This window comes from Cervus elaphus, chromosome X, assembly GCF_910594005.1.
Source record: "Cervus elaphus chromosome X, mCerEla1.1, whole genome shotgun sequence".
In the NCBI taxonomy this organism is placed as follows: domain Eukaryota; kingdom Metazoa; phylum Chordata; class Mammalia; order Artiodactyla; family Cervidae; genus Cervus; species Cervus elaphus.
In genome coordinates this window covers 30,309,111-30,327,972 of record NC_057848.1, presented here as the reverse complement: position 1 = coordinate 30,327,972, position 18,862 = coordinate 30,309,111, and the positions used below count along the sequence as shown (strand labels likewise).

The 18,862-nt window shown below is 37.0% G+C and overlaps 1 protein-coding gene across 3 annotated transcripts in view; it reads left to right on the top strand.

Moving 5' to 3' along the window:
• MORC4 (MORC family CW-type zinc finger 4) overlaps positions 1 to 18,862 on the top strand; it is a 59,656-nt gene that overhangs the window by 19,168 nt on the left and 21,626 nt on the right. For all 3 annotated transcript variants that reach the window (XM_043895550.1, XM_043895549.1, XM_043895551.1), the window contains 4 exons: positions 1,299 to 1,418; positions 2,811 to 2,911; positions 13,241 to 13,339; positions 17,322 to 17,450. In XM_043895550.1, the coding sequence (XP_043751485.1) occupies positions 1,299 to 1,418; positions 2,811 to 2,911; positions 13,241 to 13,339; positions 17,322 to 17,450 (449 nt within the window). The remainder of the gene's footprint in view (positions 1 to 1,298; positions 1,419 to 2,810; positions 2,912 to 13,240; positions 13,340 to 17,321; positions 17,451 to 18,862) is intronic.

Genomic DNA, 18,862 nt, shown 5'->3' with positions numbered 1-18,862 from the left:
TGATTTTTAAATCAAATAGGACTTGCTAAAAATTCATAATTATTCATGTTTATGTATAATTAGTTCTCTTTGTTTCATTTATTCAAGCTTGTTAACTTCTTCCCATGAAACAGATTACAACAGGATTAGTGTGCATTGGTGGTATAGTGGTGAGCATAGCTGCCTTCCAGCAGAATTATTGTCCTTTACTTTTGAAAGTGATTTGGTTCCTTGTGCTTTTGCTTTCATTGTGTTTTGTATGATTAGTTGGACATACCTTATTGCTTATAATTGTGTTGTGCCATGTATTTATCTAGTAGTAAATTAGGCAGTTAGCAAAGGTTAGGTAATGTTTTGTGTTTTATGAATTTTAGATCACTGATGATACTTTGATATGTTTTCTTATAGTCTTTATGCATATATCTATAGTACATATTTTTCAGTGATACTTATTATTATATTCTGAACATTTCCTAATATTCCCAAATATTTTTCAAGGGCATAATTTTCTTTGTTGGCAGAGTAATGTCTCTGCTTTTTATTTTTATTTATTTATTATTATTATTTTTTTAATTATTTTTTTCCATTTATTTTTATTAGTTGGAGGCTAATTATTTTACAATATTGTAGTGGTTTTTGCGATACATTGACATGAATCAGCCATGGATTTACATGTATTCCCCATCCCAATCCCCCCTCCCACCTCCCTCTCCACCCGATCCCTCTGGGTCTTCCCAGTGCACCAGGCCCGAGCACTTGTCTCATGCATCCAACCTGGGCTGGTGATCTGTTTCACCCTTGATAATATACATGTTTCGATGTTGTTCTCTCGAAACATCCTACCTTCGCCTTCTCCCATAGAGTCCAAAAGTCTGTTCTGTACATCTGTGTCTCTTTTTCTGTTTTGCATATAGGGTTATCATTACCATCTTTGTAAATTCCATATTCAAGGGCATAATTTTAAGAACTGTGTAACAGACTATGTGGCTACACTAACATTTATTTAGTCATCCCCTTATTGTCAAACATAAATTATTTGCTTTTTAAGCCATTATAAATCATTGATAAATCTCTGTAACTCATAAACCATTATGGTCTTCTCTCACTATTTCTGTAGTATAAATTCCTGAAATAGAATTACTTGGTCAAAGGTTAAGAATATTTTTAAAGCTGTTGATACAGATTTTTAAAATGCTTTGTAAAAAGTTTGTACCAGTTTATATACACTGGTGTTTGATGTTTTTTTGCTATAATATAATGCAAAATTTATTTGTGTGTAAAGCCCCTGGTGTTTGTCTCCTTAATGATTTTCTTCTCAGAATAAGCAGGTGAAAATAACTTTTGGGTTCTCTTGCAAGAATAATAACCAGTTTGGAGTAATGATGTATCATAACAACCGCCTCATAAAGTCTTTTGAGAAGGTGGGGTGCCAGGTGAAGGTGAGTAGTTAATGTTTCTTTGTCATAGAAGGCTGAACAGAGTAGGAAGAGGATTTAAATTTTGCAAAAGCGATAAACCAATGAATGGCTTTTTACTGCCATCTTGAGATGGTTGTTAAATCTGATCCTGGAATTCTGTGTTATCAGTGAGCTGTCTTACGTTCAGAAGCTCTTTCTGTTTCTCATTCTTCATAAATGTTAACCCAGGAGCTTTACTGGATGCATTTTTTTAGGTCACTGTTAATAAGAGGTAGAATGAGAGCACCAGCAACTCTGCCATGTGTATAAGTTTACTAATATTTGAGGTAGCGCTTTCCATTTTCTTGTGGAGACAGTAAGGCAAAGTGGAAGATGCATAAAATTTAGTGTTTGATAACCAGGATTTGAGTCCCAGTTTTTTCAACTAAAAGCCATGTAACCTTGGCTACGTTGTTTAATTTCTCTGTGGCTCAGTTTTCTTACCTGTAAAATGGAAACAGTAGTAGTTTTACTTGCTCTACCTACCTTAAAGTTTACAGGGCTGAGAGATTTAAATGGAATAGATCATGCAGAAGTGCTTTATAACTGAAGTATAGAAATATTACCATCATCTTCAGGTTTTAATAACAACGTAAAGTGGTAATATCCACAAGTATCCCATTCATCCCTATTTTATAGATAAGATTGCTAAAGCACAAAGGATGATAAGCTGCTTTATATTACACAGTAGGACAAAGTTTTACATATGACCCAGGAGAGCTAGTTTGCAGCCTGTATTTCTTTTCATTGTTGTATCATCTTTATACAACTTGTTTGTGTGCCAGTCTAATTACACTTTGACTCAGTTCCTTCCATTAAAGAATACAAAAATGATTTTAAGTCCAAAAATCTTTTGTATCAACTTGTAATTAATCACTACAGGTGTGACTCTTTCACAGTTGTTTGGCGGCCTTACATATATAAAAATTGTTTTAATAGTGGGATGATTACATAGCATCCTTAATTTTTTCAGATGGAGTTTGGTTTTAGTTCCTTAGAACAGGAGTATATAACCTTAAATTTTTTTTTAGTATTATCATTCTTTGTTCAAATGAAATCTCACGGCAATCCCTTAATATAAACAGATGACAGTGCCTTGAGGTAGCATGGGTGAAATAGAGTTTTCCTGGAAAATCCTAGGGAATCTATGGATCACAGTTTGAAAATCTCTGCCCTAAAATTTGGCAGAGGTTCCAATTCATTGTAATACTTGCAGTCTATTGGAGTAAATTCCCAGTGTTTCTCTAGATATTACTGGCCTTTCCTTGCCTGTGAATGTTGTATAACCTTTCTGTTATTGTTTGGAATCAAAAGGAAGTGCCTCTAGGCAGTCAACATTAATGTAAGTGTTAAAATTACTATTTTTTTTCTAAGCCAACTCATGGAGAAGGTGTGGGAGTAATTGGAGTCATTGAGTGCAATTTCTTAAAACCTGCCTACAATAAACAAGACTTTGAATACACCAAGGAGTACCGGTGAGTCACTCCCAACCTGAGTTGTTTCTAATAGTTTGTTCAGATATGATTCTATTCTCTGAAAACTCTAAAATCATCTCTTAAAACCAGCCAGATAAGTTAACAGAGAATTCCTTCAAATCTGTTTTCTAAGGTTATAAATAACATGATTTGATTTTTAAATTAAACCTCACTGATGGATGATGTATGGAGCCCAGTTGAAATAAACTAAAAATTATGGAAAGAGCATAGGGGTTATTTAGTAAAATACTTATGGTAAAACAGTTTTTTAAAACTTTTTATTTTGTATTGGGGAATAGCTGATTAACAAAAAATGTTGTGATAATTTTAGGTGAACAGGAAAGGGACTCAGCCATACATATACATGTATCCATTCTCCCCCAAACCCTGCTCACATCCAGGCTGCCACATAACATTATTGAGCAAAGTTCCATGGGCTATACAGTAGTTCCTTGTTGGTTATCAATTTTAAATATAGCAATGTGTACATGCCCATCTCAAACTCAGTAATTTATCTCTTCCTCCCATCCTTCCCCCCAGCAACCATAAGTCTATGAGTCTGTTTCTGTTTTATAAGTTCATTTGTATTATTTCTTTTTAGATTCCACATATAAAGGGTATCATGATATTTCTTCTCTGTCTGACTTCACTCAGTATGACACTCTCTAGGTCCAACCATGTTCCTGCAAATAGCATTATATATTTCATTAATTTATTTTTAGGAGACAAAGGAGTTGTTAAAGTCAGAGTATAATAGTTTGTTTTAAAACTTGTAGGGAGGGATAGATCATACATTCCTTCTTTCATCAAGTATTATGAGATATCCCCTCTGCCATTACAGACATAAGAGTGAAAGTTAAGAATCCTAGATGCCTATGAACAAATGGGATGAGATGTATGTAAATGCTGTGTGTGTGTTAAGTCACACACACAGCATTTAGTCATGTCCAACTTTGTGACCCCATGGGCTGTAGCCCTCCAGGTTTCTCTGTCCATGGGATTTTCCAGGCAAGAATACTGGAGTGGGTTGCCATATCCTCCTCCAGGGGATCTTCCCAACCCAGGGATTGAACCAGCGTCTTTTAGTTCTCCTGCATTGGCAGGTGGGTTCTTTACCACTGGCCCCACCTGGGAAGCCCCTATATGTAAATAAGAAAGTTAAATGCCTATAAAATTGTATTAATGAGGGCTGTATGCCAAATGGGAAGCAGCTTTCAATAAAGCCTGAAGGAGTCAAGGAAGGCTTCACAAAGCAGAATACATTTGAACTGAAACTTCAAGGAAAACTTGGAGTTTGCTAGGTGAACGAAGTGGGGGAAGGACATTCTAACTGGAGGAAAGTATGTAAAAGGGCAAAGGGTGTTCTGGGAGTATAGAGAAAGAAGGTGTGAGGACTTACGGTGTTGTTTTCCTTGAAATCTCAGTAGCAAATCTTTTGTTAGAGTAGGGGGAAAGTAATTCCCCAAATCTTTTTTTGTTTTGTGTCCACTGTAATAAAATTAGTTAAAGGTTGTGCCTTAGTTTATACGAAACCATAAGAATTTTAAGTTTAATATTTGACAGACTGATAACTATTTGGATGACAACCTCAGATTAATTTCAGGGTAATTGGTTCTTGGTCCCTAGGGCTACTCAGTGATTGTGATAACTGCCTGCCCTTAGTTTAAGTAAAATAGTCTTTTAAACATGAGTCTGGCCCATAATGAAGATCTTTGATTAGGACTTGACTCACAAGAATGAAAGTTTAGGAATGACATCAGTTTGGCAGAAGTCCAGAGCCGAGTCATTCTATTTCTCTTGAGTGAAAGGAGTAGTGAATTTCTGGTGATTAACCAAATAGTTGGAGAAGGCAGTGGCACCCCACTCCAGTACTCTTGCCTGGAAAATCCCATGGACGGAGGAGCCTGGTAGGCTGCTGTCCATGGGGTCGTGAAGAGTCAGACATGACTGAGCGACTTCACTTTCACTTTTCACTTTTATGCATTGGAGAAGGAAATGGCAACCCACTCCGGTGTTCTTGCCTGGAGAATCCCAGGGATGGGGTCGCACAGAGTTGGACACGACTGAAGTGACTTAGCAGTAGCAACCAAATAGTTGAGATTTGTGAAATCCAAATGTTAGATACTAAAACTATGTAACATCCTCTTATGCCATCTCTGCCACCCCTGCCTCTGCCTTTTAAATTTTAGAGGTATTAGACCCTTGGCTTGTGGTGTTTCGTTTCAGTATGATGAGTTTTAGGTGATGGCAGGGGAATCCAAATGGAGGTATTACATAGAGAGTAGGTTTATTCAGTTAAACATATGGGACTTCTGGCTTAAGTAGCTTAATATCTGCTGCACATTTTACTAAAAACAGAAAACTAGTATGCTAGCCTGCATACACAGTCTTTTTGAGGATGAGAAGTTTGTGTAACTCACCCCAATTCTGTCATCATTTCCCTTTTCACTCTGTTTTATATTCACTGAAAAAAGTGTTTTGTTAATATATGAGGGAATTTGAGAGGGTGATTAGAGAAGATGGTTTGCCATCACAAACTCATCCTAAGAGTATTTATTATAGATTTCAAAACTGCTAAAAGGGGTTTCAGCCATCACACTGCTGGAATGTCTACAAATAAATCACTTGTAATATCACTTTTAATAGTTGTGGATATCAAATTTCAGCTGCAACTACCAGGACTCAAACTTATAACATTTTTAGAGTGAATTTCAGCTTAAGAAACGCAATCAACACATACTAACTGAGCACCTCACAGGTGCATGGCACAGTGGCTAGGTTTTGTGGAATTTTCCAGAGATATTCGAGACACAGTTGCTGTCTTTGAGGAGCTCACAGTCTAATTGTAATGACAGATTATCACCAACATGAAACAGAGCAATAAACTAGTTGATCATTTGGAACTAAGTGGGATGGTACAGGAAACATTTGCTGATAAAACAGATAGGGAAGGTTTTAGGTAAACAGTGTGACTTAAGATTTGCCTTAAAGATACAGGGCTTAGAAAAGGGAGAGAGGGGAATTCCAGGATGAAATTATAGCAGGAGCTAAATAAGGCAATGACAGAAACTCAGAATGGGAAGAATATGGGGAGTTGGGGATAAGGGGATGTAACTAGAGCGAAGGGAAATAGAGTCAGATGGATAGCATAGGGCCCTATCCTAAGGCAGGGGTTGGCAAATCTTTCTGTGAAGGGCCAGGAAGTAAATAGTTTTAGCTTTATAGGCTGTGTGGTCTCTGTCACTACTACTCAGTTCTGCTATAGTATGAACGCAGCCACAGACATAAGCAAAGGAATGAACATGTCTGTGTTCAATACAGTTTTGTTTACGAAAACAGGCAGCAGCCTGGATTTGGCCCACAGGTTGTAGTTTGTTGACCCCTTCCTTAAAGCCCCACTTCCCCAAAGTGTGTACCAAGCTGCACATAATGAAGTCACAGGGGAGCCATGGGATATTCAAAATTTTTGAGGGGACTACAGTGGTACTTGACTCTTGCCTGTAAGTAGTAGAAATTGTTTTCTCTTGCTGTCATAACAGATTACCACAAACTTAGTGCCTTAAGACAACACTGATTGATTGGCTTAGAGTTCTGTAGGTTAGAAGTCCATCTCAGATTTCACTGGGCTAAAACCAAGGTGTTGGCAAAGCTGCATTTATTTCTTGAGGCTCTAGGGGTGAATCTATTTTGTTGGCTTTTCCAGCTTTTAGAGTCTGCCAGCATTCCTTGGCCCATGGTCCTCTTCCTCCATCCATATTCAAAGCCATGGGTCAGGTCCTCATATCATGTCACTCTGATGCCCTTGCTTCTGTCATTACATCTTGTTTGATTCTGACTCTTCTGCCTCACTCTTCCACTTTTAAGGACCCTTATGACTGTGTTGGTAATTCAAGATCATCTCCCTATCTTAAGGTCAGCTGATGAGTAACCTTAATGCCACCTGCAATTTGATTTCCCCCTTGACGTGTAACCTGATACATTCACAGGTTTCAGGGATTAGGACATAGACATCTTTGGAGGACCATTATTCTGCTATGACAGTCTGCTCTCTGGCCTCCTAAGATTCACTTACATCACACATGCAAAATGCATCTATACCATCCCAGCATCCCCCAAAGTCTCAACTCTTAGAGCAACTTAGTCTAAGTTTTTAATGTCCTCAACTCACAATTCCCAAATCTCCTCTAAATCAAATATGAATGATACTGAGTCTGATGCCTCTTGGGGTAAAATTCCTCTCCATCTGCAGATGTGTGTCTTTTAATTTTTTTTTTTTTTTTTTGTATTTTGCTCCTAAAATACAATGGTGGGACAGACATAGGATACCAGTTATAGATGTTCCAGTTCAAACAGGGAGAAAATTTGAAGGAAAAAGGAATCCAGGCAAGCTAACTTCACTAAATTTCAAGGCCTGGAAATACTCTTCTGGGGCTTTCAGCTCCACCCTTTGGACTTAAGGCTCTATTCTGTCCTCATGGCTCTACCCTCAGACTTGACTTTCCTTTTTCTTGAAGGATAGCATGTATTTATGTGTGTTTCCCAGGAGGCTCAGTGATGAAGAATCCACCTGCCAATGCAGGAGACATGGATTCGATTCCTGGGTCGGGAAGGTTCCCTGGAGGAGGAAATGGCAATCCACTCCAGTATTCTTGCCTGGAGAATCCCCATGGACAGCGGGACTTGATGGACTATAGTCCATGGGGTCACAAAAGAGTTGGATGCAACTGAACACAAAAACACACACAAGTGTGTATTTGTAGCTGAGTAGTTTCATCTCGTTTCAACTTGTTTCTTGACTGGAGAGTTTTGGGGGTCCAACAACCTCTTTTCTCACTCTCTCTGTCCCTTTCAGGCCAATCTAGCAGGTTTTTTTTAATTTTTAATTGGAGGCTAATTTATTTATTTATTAAATTTATTTATTTTATTTGGAGGCTAATTACTTTACGATATTGTAGTGGTTTTTGCCATACATTGACATGAATGTCTTAGTATTAATGTACTATTCTCAAGAACTTTGTGGGTCTCAGGTATAGATCATGGATACTCACTCATTCAGACAAGAGATTCTTGACAGATCTTTCTTAGATAGTCCTATTTCTATTCTTCTGCTGAGATGGTGGTGGAGATCTAATTAATATGTTCAGTCTTTTCAGAGAACTTTTTGTATGACTGAGTACTTTGACCTTTTGATCTTCCTAAGATATTAGCAAAAGGTTGTCCAGCCACTGCCTTGGCTTTACATTTTAGCATCTTTTGCAATCTGAATAAGCTGAGACTTTCCAAAATCATTAAGTCCTGGTTCGTTTTTTATTGAACAGTTCTTCCCTCAGTTTCTTTCTTTCTTCTCACATTTTATGTAAGCAAGCAGCCACTAGACCACACTTTCAGCACCTTGCTTGGAAATTTCAACTAAATGTCCAGTTTTGTCATTTAGGAGTTCTGCTTTCCACCTTGTATTGGATCCAATTCTGCTAAGCTTTCTGCCACTACATAACAAGGAATACCTTCCCTCAAGTTTTCTAATAACATGTTGCTAATTTCCTTCTGAGCCTTTACCAGCAAGAATTTTAACATCCATAATTCTGCTAACAATCTGTTCCCAGTGACTTAGAAATACTCTGAGGAAGTTTGTGTTTTTTTCTACCATGATGTACACTTCTGGGTGCTCATCAGTGGGGTGTTTAACATCCATATTTCTACAGTCTATTCAAGGCAATCCAGGCAATTTGTGTAATGTTCTTCAAATTCTTCCAGCCACTGCCCCACTGCCCAATCCCAAACCACTTCCACATTTTTAGGTATTTGTTATGCTAACACCTCACTTCTAGGTATAAAAATGTTTAATTACTTTTGATTACATCGTATCTTTATGAATCTGGGGTTTTTTCTGATTACAGTGATAAAAAGCAAGTAATACACAAAAAATCAGTGTTGAATAAGAAATTAGGGATGTTGTGTCCAATTTGATTCCAAGGTTTGAGCAATTGTTCTGTATCCAACAGGCATACCCATTCCATTATAAGTAATTGTGGCTATTTAAGATTGAAATAGAAATATTTTAGTATATATATTTTCAGATGGACACTACATTTTAGTCCATACTTATTGTTTGTACATAACTGTTTAATAGTAAGTGGAACTAGTACATATTTCTTTAGACCTAAGGGTGCCATGCAAAACTTGAGACACTACAGGTACCATGAACCGAAACAGTTTGAGAACTTCTGTTTTAGAGGGATATTGGCTAGAGTAGTTGATACTTTGGGCAATGGAATTCATTGTTTATTCTTGAATAAAGGGGTGACTTGAAATAATTCTGTCTTAAGAATATAATACTTATATACTGCTCTATGGCTTATAAAGTGCTTTACATGAATTATATCAGTTGATAAACCTGGAAACAGGGTGCAGGATAGGTTAAAAAGAATTATATACTATTTGAGTAATCTAGGTGTGAGGTGAAGGTCTGAAATAAGACTGCTGTGAAAAAGGAAATATATGACAGATACTATGAAAAAAAGATTTAAAAATTTGGTGATATATTAATAATGGGATAAGGAAAATAAAGGAGAGGAAGACTCAAAGGTCACTTTAAAGTCTCAAATTTAGTAGACTGGGATACTGGCAGATAGAATACTGAGATTGGGAAAAGGAACAATTTCGTGTAATGGCAGTGGTTAGATTGTAGGGGATTAAGACAGGAGTATGAAGAGAAGATAGTGGATATAGACCACATATACCAGGATTGGGGAAGTGAAAGGAAAGAGATTAATAGAACAGTGAAATTAAACCAGGTTTTTGCAAGAAGGAATGGAGTTTCAAAATTCATGATAATGGTATCTTGATTGAGGTGGTATTAATATTTACATGACTGTGTGCATTTGTTAAAACTTACAGAACTACACATTAAAAAGATAAATTTTACTCTGTAAATTTCACCTCAATATTTTTTGCCCAAGTATATGAGAACAGAGGTTTATTGTTTGATTGAGATATAATCCGTGTACCATAAATGTCACCATTTAAAAATGACTACTTTGTTGGTTTTGGTATATTCACAAAGTATGTACAACCATCACCACTATCTAATTCTAAAGCATTTTCATCATCTCAAAAAGAAACATCTTGTCCATTAGCAATCACTCCTCTTTTCCCCTCCTCTCCAACCCCTGATGACCACATAATCTTATTTCCTTTTTTTCCTTTTTTTAATTGTGGTAAAATACACATAACATTACCATCTTAACCATTGTTAAATGTGCAGTTTGGCGGTATGAAGTACATTCATATTGTTATGCAACCATCACCCTGAAGCAAAGTTACATAGCTCAGAATAGCCTGGAGTTAAAACTCCCCTCAGGGTCCTCCCCACCATTCTATGCAAAACAAAGAACTCTCTCACCTGAAGGAAAAAAATGGACTTTAAGGTTGATTACGTCCATCTCCTGAACTCCTTGCCCCAGCCATTTAAGAGATAACTACTCTGAACAACCTTGGAGAAGAACAGGCCCCCTTAAGACTGTAGATTTCCACATATGTGCCTATATATACTATATATACTTAGTCTTTTCTTGGGTTAGTGCAGCAGGTCACTAATCTGAGTGCTGCTCTTTCTGACCTCATTAAAGGTGATCTGTTCCTGTAAAGTTCTGGTCTCATTCTTTTTCCGAACCTTGCCTTCTCTAACTCCCTTACCCTACAACCACCATCATCTGCAGAACTATTTTCATCTAGCAAAACTGAAATTCTCTACCTATTAAACAATAACTCCTCGTTCTCACCATTCTACTTTGAATTTGACTATGCTAAGTACCTCATGTAAGTGAAATCACACAGTATTTCTCATTTTGTGACTTATTTCACTTAACATAATGTCCTCAAGTTGCATCTGTGTTGTACATATGTCAGAATTTACTTTTTTTTTTTAAGAATCTCTATTGACATTTTGCAGAACAGAACAGATTAGACCTATCTTCTTTCAGTTTTTTTTTTTAATTTTATTATTTTATTTTTTTTCAAAGTCTATTTTTTTTCCATTTATTTTTATTAGTTGGAGGCTAATTACTTTACAATATTGTAGTGGTTTTTGCCATACATTGACATGAATCAGCAGAATTTACTTTTTTAAGGCTGTTTCCTTTTTTCATAATCTTTTGTTTGTATGTACCATACTTTGCTTATCCATTCATTTATCAGTGGACACAGGTTGCTTCAGTGTTTTAGCTCTTACGATTTATAGTCGATTTTGTCTGATACTTCTATTAAATAGCTACCCTTGCTCTCTTTTGGTTATTATTTACAGGAAATATCCTTTTCTATCCTTTCATTTTCACTGTGTGTCTTTGTATGTAAAATTAGTCTCACATAGACAGCATATGTTTTGGCCTTTTTATTAAAACCCATTTTGCCCATCTGTCTTTTGATGGGGAGTTTGATCCTTTTAAATTTAAAGTAATTACCAATAAGAAAGGATGTCTGTCATTTTGCTGTTTGTTTTCTATACGTCTTATATTTTGTCCTTCATTTCCTGTATTACTGTCACCTTTTATGTTTAGTTGATTTTTTTGTAGTGAAGCATTTAAATTCTTCTCATTTCCTTTTGTGTATATTTATAGCTATTTTCTTTGGGGTTACCGTGGGGTTACATGATGCTGTGAGCAGAAGCAGCAAACAGAGATCAGAGCACAGATCCCCAATATTTGGAGGGAGAGGTCCTTTTTGCCTACCCTGATTCCTGCAAGCTACTCTTGAAATGTGTGCATAGCCATCTGACATGGGGCTGGGGTAGAAGATGGGTAACTACTACTGTGCTAAGAGCTGAGATTTCCCAATTTGTCCTCCAAGCATTCCCCTGGAAATTACAAGCATTCGATAGACTCCAGAATTCCAAATGGTTCTGCCAGTGTAAATGTTGTCTTTATGGGAAGGCAGATTCTTGCTTCCTACTCCACCAGCTTTCCAGAATCCCATGGAATCTTTTTTATTTATTTAACTATTTTTTAATTTTGGCCATGCTTGATCTTCATTGCTGCGTGGGTCTTCTCCAGTTGCAGTGAGCAGGGGCTACGCTTCATTTGCAATCGCAGTGCACAGGCCTCTCATTGCAGTGGCTTCTCTTGTGGAGCAAAGGCTCTAGGCCTGTGGGCTTCAGTAGTTTCAGCATATGGGCTCAGTAGTTGTGGTGCATGGGCTTAGTTGCTCCTCAGCATGTGGGATCTTCCCAGACCAGGGATCATCGAACTGGTGTCCTCTGCATTGGCAGGCGGATTCTTAACCACTAGACCACCAAGGAAGCCCCTGTAATCTTTTTTAAAAAGTAGATTTTAAATAAAACTTTAATAGAAAGCAATAAATAATTCTTCATCTGTGACTTCAGGAAAGAATATAAACATAGAGGTCGGTACATTGGTAGGTCAGAGGGGGGAATAAGAGTTTACAAGAAAGTTCATTTAATCTTCTCTGTGTAGTCAGAATCTAATACGAGCAAGGCGGAGTTAAGGAAGAATTTCTCTTAAGGAAAGGTCTACAAAATCTTTGTGGAGTTATCTGGGGAGTCGAGATTTTTTTTAAAAAATACTAAATTTGTAATATTTCAAGTATGTATGCACAGCTGTACATTAAGTTGTAATCCTGAATTGTAGAATTAACCAGAAATTTTTCACTAGAAATTGCCAGTTTTTCAAAGTAAAATTCAGATTTGCTGCACATCATACTGTTTGACCCTGGGTCTGCTGTTGTTCATTTAAGAAGAGACAGGGCAAGAGCCATAATTGGGGCATAGCCTCTACTAACAGCTGTGTCATAGAAGGCTGAAGGGGACTTTGTTACCTATTGCTGCTGTAACTGCTATGATCAGCATTTGGATAAAGAAGAACCATATAGACATGTTTTAAGTTACTGTTTGATTGATTTGTAATAGGTAGGGTGCAGTATTTGATCCTCTGACTTTGAACTTGGTCCTGAATTGTTTACGTGTAGTGATCTGACAGCTGAATAACTCCCCAACTACTTATCTGCAGTGTAGTCTTCTGTCGTTGTCTCTAATGTCATTTTCCCTCACTGTGATTCTAAAATGTGGAGAACACAGCATTTTTTAGGACCATCTTAACCTTTTCAACCAAAGTGACTATTCAACATTATGAACTTTGTCATTTTGACACGTAATTTACAAAGGCAGTAGATTCCTGTCCTAGTTGCTTGAAGTGTAGATGTTCAAACCTATGCTGAATATTCTAAATGGCTGGTTTCCGTTAAGTGGGAGCATCTTAAAGATTACAAAATTATTCAACAAATTCTTAACATTGACATGCTTCTTTCTTTTTCTTTCAGGTTGACAGTAAATGCCCTTGCCCAGAAGCTCAATGCTTATTGGAAGGAAAAGACCTCCCAAGAGAATTTGGAGACCTCAGCCATAGTCAGTCCAATACCGTGAGTAGTAAATTTAGAAAATAAAAGTGTCAGGGGTAACATCTTATAAGGCAAATGAAAGGAATAGGAAAGATGATGCTTTTCACATGAGGAAGTTTAATTAACTGAAAAACAGGAAATCATAGGTACTAATTTCATCGTTCTCTAAACCTCTTCATTCTGGTTTAACACTTGTGTGGTTTGGATCATAAATATGACGAGTTTAGTATTGTCAGTTTATCCTGTCATCAGTGTAATGTAATGGAAGATGATGACCATTTGAATCAGCTACTCCTTGGTTGAAAATTTAGATCTACTTCTTCTTTTTTTAAATTTTACTGTATATTATCTAATGTATTAAAATTGTTTTCAGGTCATAAGATCTATAAATGTTATGAATATTACTTCAAAATCTAAAAAAATGACTGTTGTATTCTCTCTTTCCGAATAATTAGGCAAAAGTCATGAAATTAAATAATGGATAAAAGTCTACTAGTTTTTGGTTTGTTTTTAGATTTTATTGAAGTATAATTGATTTACAATGTTATATTAATTTCTTCTGTACAGCAAAGTGACAGAGTTACACATATGTATATTCTTTTTCATATTCTTTTCCATTATGGTTGAAACAGGATATTGAATATAGTTCCTGTGCTATACAGTAGGACCTTGTTGTTTATCCGTCCTATGTATAATAATTTGCCTCTGATAATCCCAAACTCTCATTCCTTCCCTCCTCTACCCACCCCCCCACCCCCACCTTGGCAACCACAAGTCTGTTCTCTATTAAATCTGATTCTTAATAGTTGAATGAGCTTAGGTAAGTAAGTCACTTCATCTCTCTGAGTATATTAACTCATTATTGACCAGAGACGTATTAATATGTCTTTTGTTACCTGAATGTTATTTTTTTTAATTTTTTAATTGGAGGATAATTATTTTACATTTGACTGGAGACATAATCAGTATTCGCTTACATAACAAATCACCAGCCACAGGTGTTAATTTCTGCAAAAATCCCCAGCCAGTAATGTGTTAAGTTAGATGGCCTAACACAGTACCTGGCATATAGTAGGCATTCAGAAATATTAGCAAACTTCCCTTCTTTTTATTCTAGTGAACATTGTTGGAACCATATCAAGAAATTTGAGAATAGAAATAGAGAACCCAACATATCAAGAAAAAATGTAGAATTTACTGACTCTAAGACACAAAATTACATACAGAATGGTGGATCAGGCTGAAATGCTTCAGGAGGCCAGGAAAGAAGCATAATACAGAGGGCAGAATGTGTGACAACATGTACACAGTCAATTATACCATCAAAACAAAGATTAGAGTGTTGAAAGTTCATTTGGGGGTAGGCACTGTGTTCCTTTTAAATGGAAATCATCAAATGTTTGATACAAAATTTTGTTTTCCCAGGTTCGATGCATAAGACAGGGTGCTCAGGGCTGGTGCACTAGGATGACCCTGAGGGATGGGATGGGGAGGGAGGTGGGAAGGGGGTTCAGGATGGGGAACACATGTACACCCATGGCTGATTCATGTCAATGTATGGCAAAACCAATACAATATTGTAAAGTAATGAGCCTCCAATTAAAATAAATTAATTTAAAACTTAAAAAGAAAAATAAAATTTTGTTTTCAATGCCACATAGTTGCTGTATGACTATCACTGTATCCGATTCTAAAGATCTCTATTCCTGTCCAACATCCATGGTTTTCAAAGAAATGCAAATTAAGATGAGATAATCTTTTTGCCTTTTAAATAAACAGCGATTAATGCAATGGAACAGATGTTCATATATTGCTGGAGTGTGTGTATATATGTTATACAGCCTTTTCTGGAAGTTTAATGATGATTATTTAGTACTTACCTGTCAGACACTGGTTTAAGGTCTTTACATGTATATTTAACCATCACAACAATCCTGTGAGATAGGCAGATGATATTATTACTTCTTTACAAATGTAGACACTTACGCACTGAGAGCTTAAGTAACTTGTTCAAAATTAGATAAATAGAAAGTGGTAGATCCAGTTTTCAAATAAAAGCAGTCTGGCCCCCAAACCCAAATTCTTAACCACGACACTCTTCTGGAAGGATGCAATGAGAAAAATATAGCATAGCCCCTTCAGCTGCCTATTTAGGCTTACACACAAAAAGCCTCTTCTGTCTGCCTGGTTGGGAGGATCTACCATGGTCTGCATGTAACCTGAGGTAGAGAATTACTGTCTCTAATGCATGTTCCCGAGAGAGTAATATTGACGTGCTTCTGCAAGAGACTCTTGTGTGTGTGCATGTAAAACCAAAGCTAATATGACCTTTTCTGTCCCCTTGCACTACTGCTGAAACTGCTTTCTCTGGCTCTAAATAAAACAGTGTGTTAGTTGTTCAGTCATGCCCAACTCGTTGTGAGTCCATAGACTGCAGCCCACCAGGCTCCTCTGTCTATGGGATTTTCCAGGCAAGGATACTGGAGTGGGTTGCCATTTCCTTCTCCAGGAGATCTTCCTGACCCAGGGATAGAACCCCGGTCTCCTGCACTGCAAGCAGATTCTTTACCAACTGAGCTATGAGGGAAGCCTCAAATAAAACAGTGGCTGTACAGAAATATATAGACACCAGAGGTCAGGCCTGAGCTTGGAGTTGAGAGTTGCAAGGCTGGAGCAGCCTATAGCTAGGAGATAAGAAGCTGTGTGTCCAAGAATGTGTATGGATTCTCTTCATTAAAACAGTTTTAAACAAGAAGACATTGTATTTGAGTAGAAGACTTACTGGTACATTTTATTTTTCTTTCTGTATTTTATAGTTTTTTAACATGGATGGGCTTATATTGCTTTTATAACTAGAAAAAAAGCACCATTTAAAAAGATACAAAAATATTGAACTAAGACATAAAAGAATCAAACCACTATTGAAATGTCTAGCATAAGAGCAGTATAAATGTAACATACGCAGAATCTGTCCTAGGCTAAATTACATGTTTTTCAAATTGGCCCTAGGTGCCCCTCTACCTCTCTCTTTTCTCTAGCCTTCTCCCTTCCCAGTCTGGTCTGCCTTTCACATGTTAGATGCACACTACTTCTCTTATATATGGATCATTTCCTCTTACAGGGAAACAAATTTACCCCAAGGTGTATGTGACTGGGTTACACTTCCTGAAGGAGATGGGAATAAGTATGTGTTTTAAGAGTAGAGCTCTGGGGACTTCCCTGGCAGTCCAGTGGTTAAGACTTTTGTCTTCCAATGCAGGGCACACAGGTTCAATTCCTGGTCAGGGAATTAAGAATTGACATGATGCAGGGTGCAGCCAAAAATTTTTTAAAAGAGTAGAATTCTGGAAGAATTCTCTGTTAATAACCCAGTTGTTGGACTGGAGCCACTTTTTCTAGTGACAAAATTTAATCAAATTTATGCTACTTTTTAAGATTAACTTTGGGAATATCTATCTAATAAAATTTTTATTTAAGTATAAACAAAGACTTTTTGAAAGGGGAAAAAAGGACTAGGGAGCCTGTGCGGAAATAGAGGAGACATTGTAATGACATTGCTTCAACAACTCTCACAGATGCATTTCAAATCTATCATGGGTTTGGATAGAAGCAAATAAAATGATTCTGTGGGTTTTATTTTTTAGTAATATTATAATATATATAAAATTTTTGCTGATTAATAAATTTTAGAGTTAAAGTTATCCTTTTGTTAAACTCAAGAAATAAGGTTCCAGGATAAGTACTGTTGAGCTCTATAATTTGGTGGCTTACCACATTAATACTTATTACTGTTTTCATATCCATATCTGGTCTAGTTCTATCATTGTTTTATTTGTGAAGTTTAGGATTATACATTTTAGACACCTGGACTATAACATTTCTAACACATTTCATGTTTAATTCTTTTCTTTCTTTCAGTTCTTTCAATTTTAGGGTATGCCTTTTAATGTAAGAGTATAGAGCTAGAATATAGACAGTCATATTTTTGTTTTCTTCCATTCAGGAAGATTCCTGACCAGACATGGGTACAGTGTGATGAGTGTCTGAAATGGAGGAGGCTTCCTGGCAAGGTTGATCCATCCACATTACCTGCAAGATGGTTTTGCTACTATAATTCCCACCCAAAGTACAGGTAAGGTTAAGACTCAGTATTATGCCAGAGATAAGTCCTGATTTGTCTCTGTTCTAAAACACTTTTCATCTCAAGTCCACACTCTTCAGCCTGGCATTCAAGCCCCTGTGCTAACTGGTCTTTACCTATTCATTGTATGTTAACACAGGCCTTCTGCTTTAGCAGGCCTGTGGCTTCACTCTTCCCTACACATGCTACATGTATTCCCTTCTCCATGACTTGATACTGTCATTCCACTTGCTTAGAGTGACTTTCTATATTCCATCTGATCATATCATCTGGGAAGCAGAAGTATTTTGTGTGATACTTCTCCTGTAGACAGTAGTTTACAATAATTTTACTCTGGCTGTCTGTAGTATTTAATTCTTCACATTTGTTCACATACTGTTTGAATTTGGGGGATGTTTTTCATATGTATACATTTGGGCTCTTCAAGAGATTGTAAGCTATTTGAGAACAAGGGATTTATATTTCAGGTTGAATTGACAGTTTTCTTCATATGCTTCCTATACTTGAATCTGTACATTCAATTTAGCTTGTTTACATGTCTGTCTTTCTAATAGTCCATCACTCAGATGGTAAAGAATCTACCTGCAATGCAAGAGACCTGGGTTTGATCCCTGCTTTGGGAGAATCCCCTAGAGAAGGAAATGGCAACCCACTCCAGTATTCTTGTCTGGAGACTTCCATGCACAGAGGAGCCTGGTGGGCTACAGTCCATAGGATCAAAAAGAATTGGACACGACTGAGTGATTAACACCTTCACTTTCATCTGTTCCTTGAAACAGCTAACATCTAGATTTGTTGTTGTTCAGTTGTTCAGTCATGTCTGATTCTTTGTGACCCCATGGACTGCAGCATGCCAGGCTTCTCTGTCCTTCATCATCTCCCGGAACTTGCTCAAACTCATGTACATTGAGTTGGTGATGCCATCCAACCGTCTTGTCTTCTGATGTCCCCTTCTTCTCCTGCCTTCTATCTTTTCCAGCATCAAGGTCTTTTTCCAATGAGTTGCCTCCTCGCATCAGGTGACCAAAGTATTGGACTTTCCGCTTCAGCATCAGTCCTCCCAATGAATAGTCAGAGTTGATTTCCTTTAGGATTGACTGGTTTGATCTCCTTGCAGTCCAAGGGACTCTCAAGAGTTTTTTCTTACACCACAGTTCAAAAGCATCAATTCTTTGGCGCTCAGTCTTCTTTATTGTCCAGACTTTCACATCGTGGACACCATTTCAATTTAACAAATATTTGTATATGACTCGGTAACATAGGTTCATAATAATAATTCAGTTTGTTTCAATTCACCTGTGACTCTCTTAACTTTTTTCTGTGGTATAAATGCTAATAGAGAAAAAGGTACTAAACCAGAGTATGCTTTTTAAGGGAAAAAAACATTGAAAATGGAGGAAATA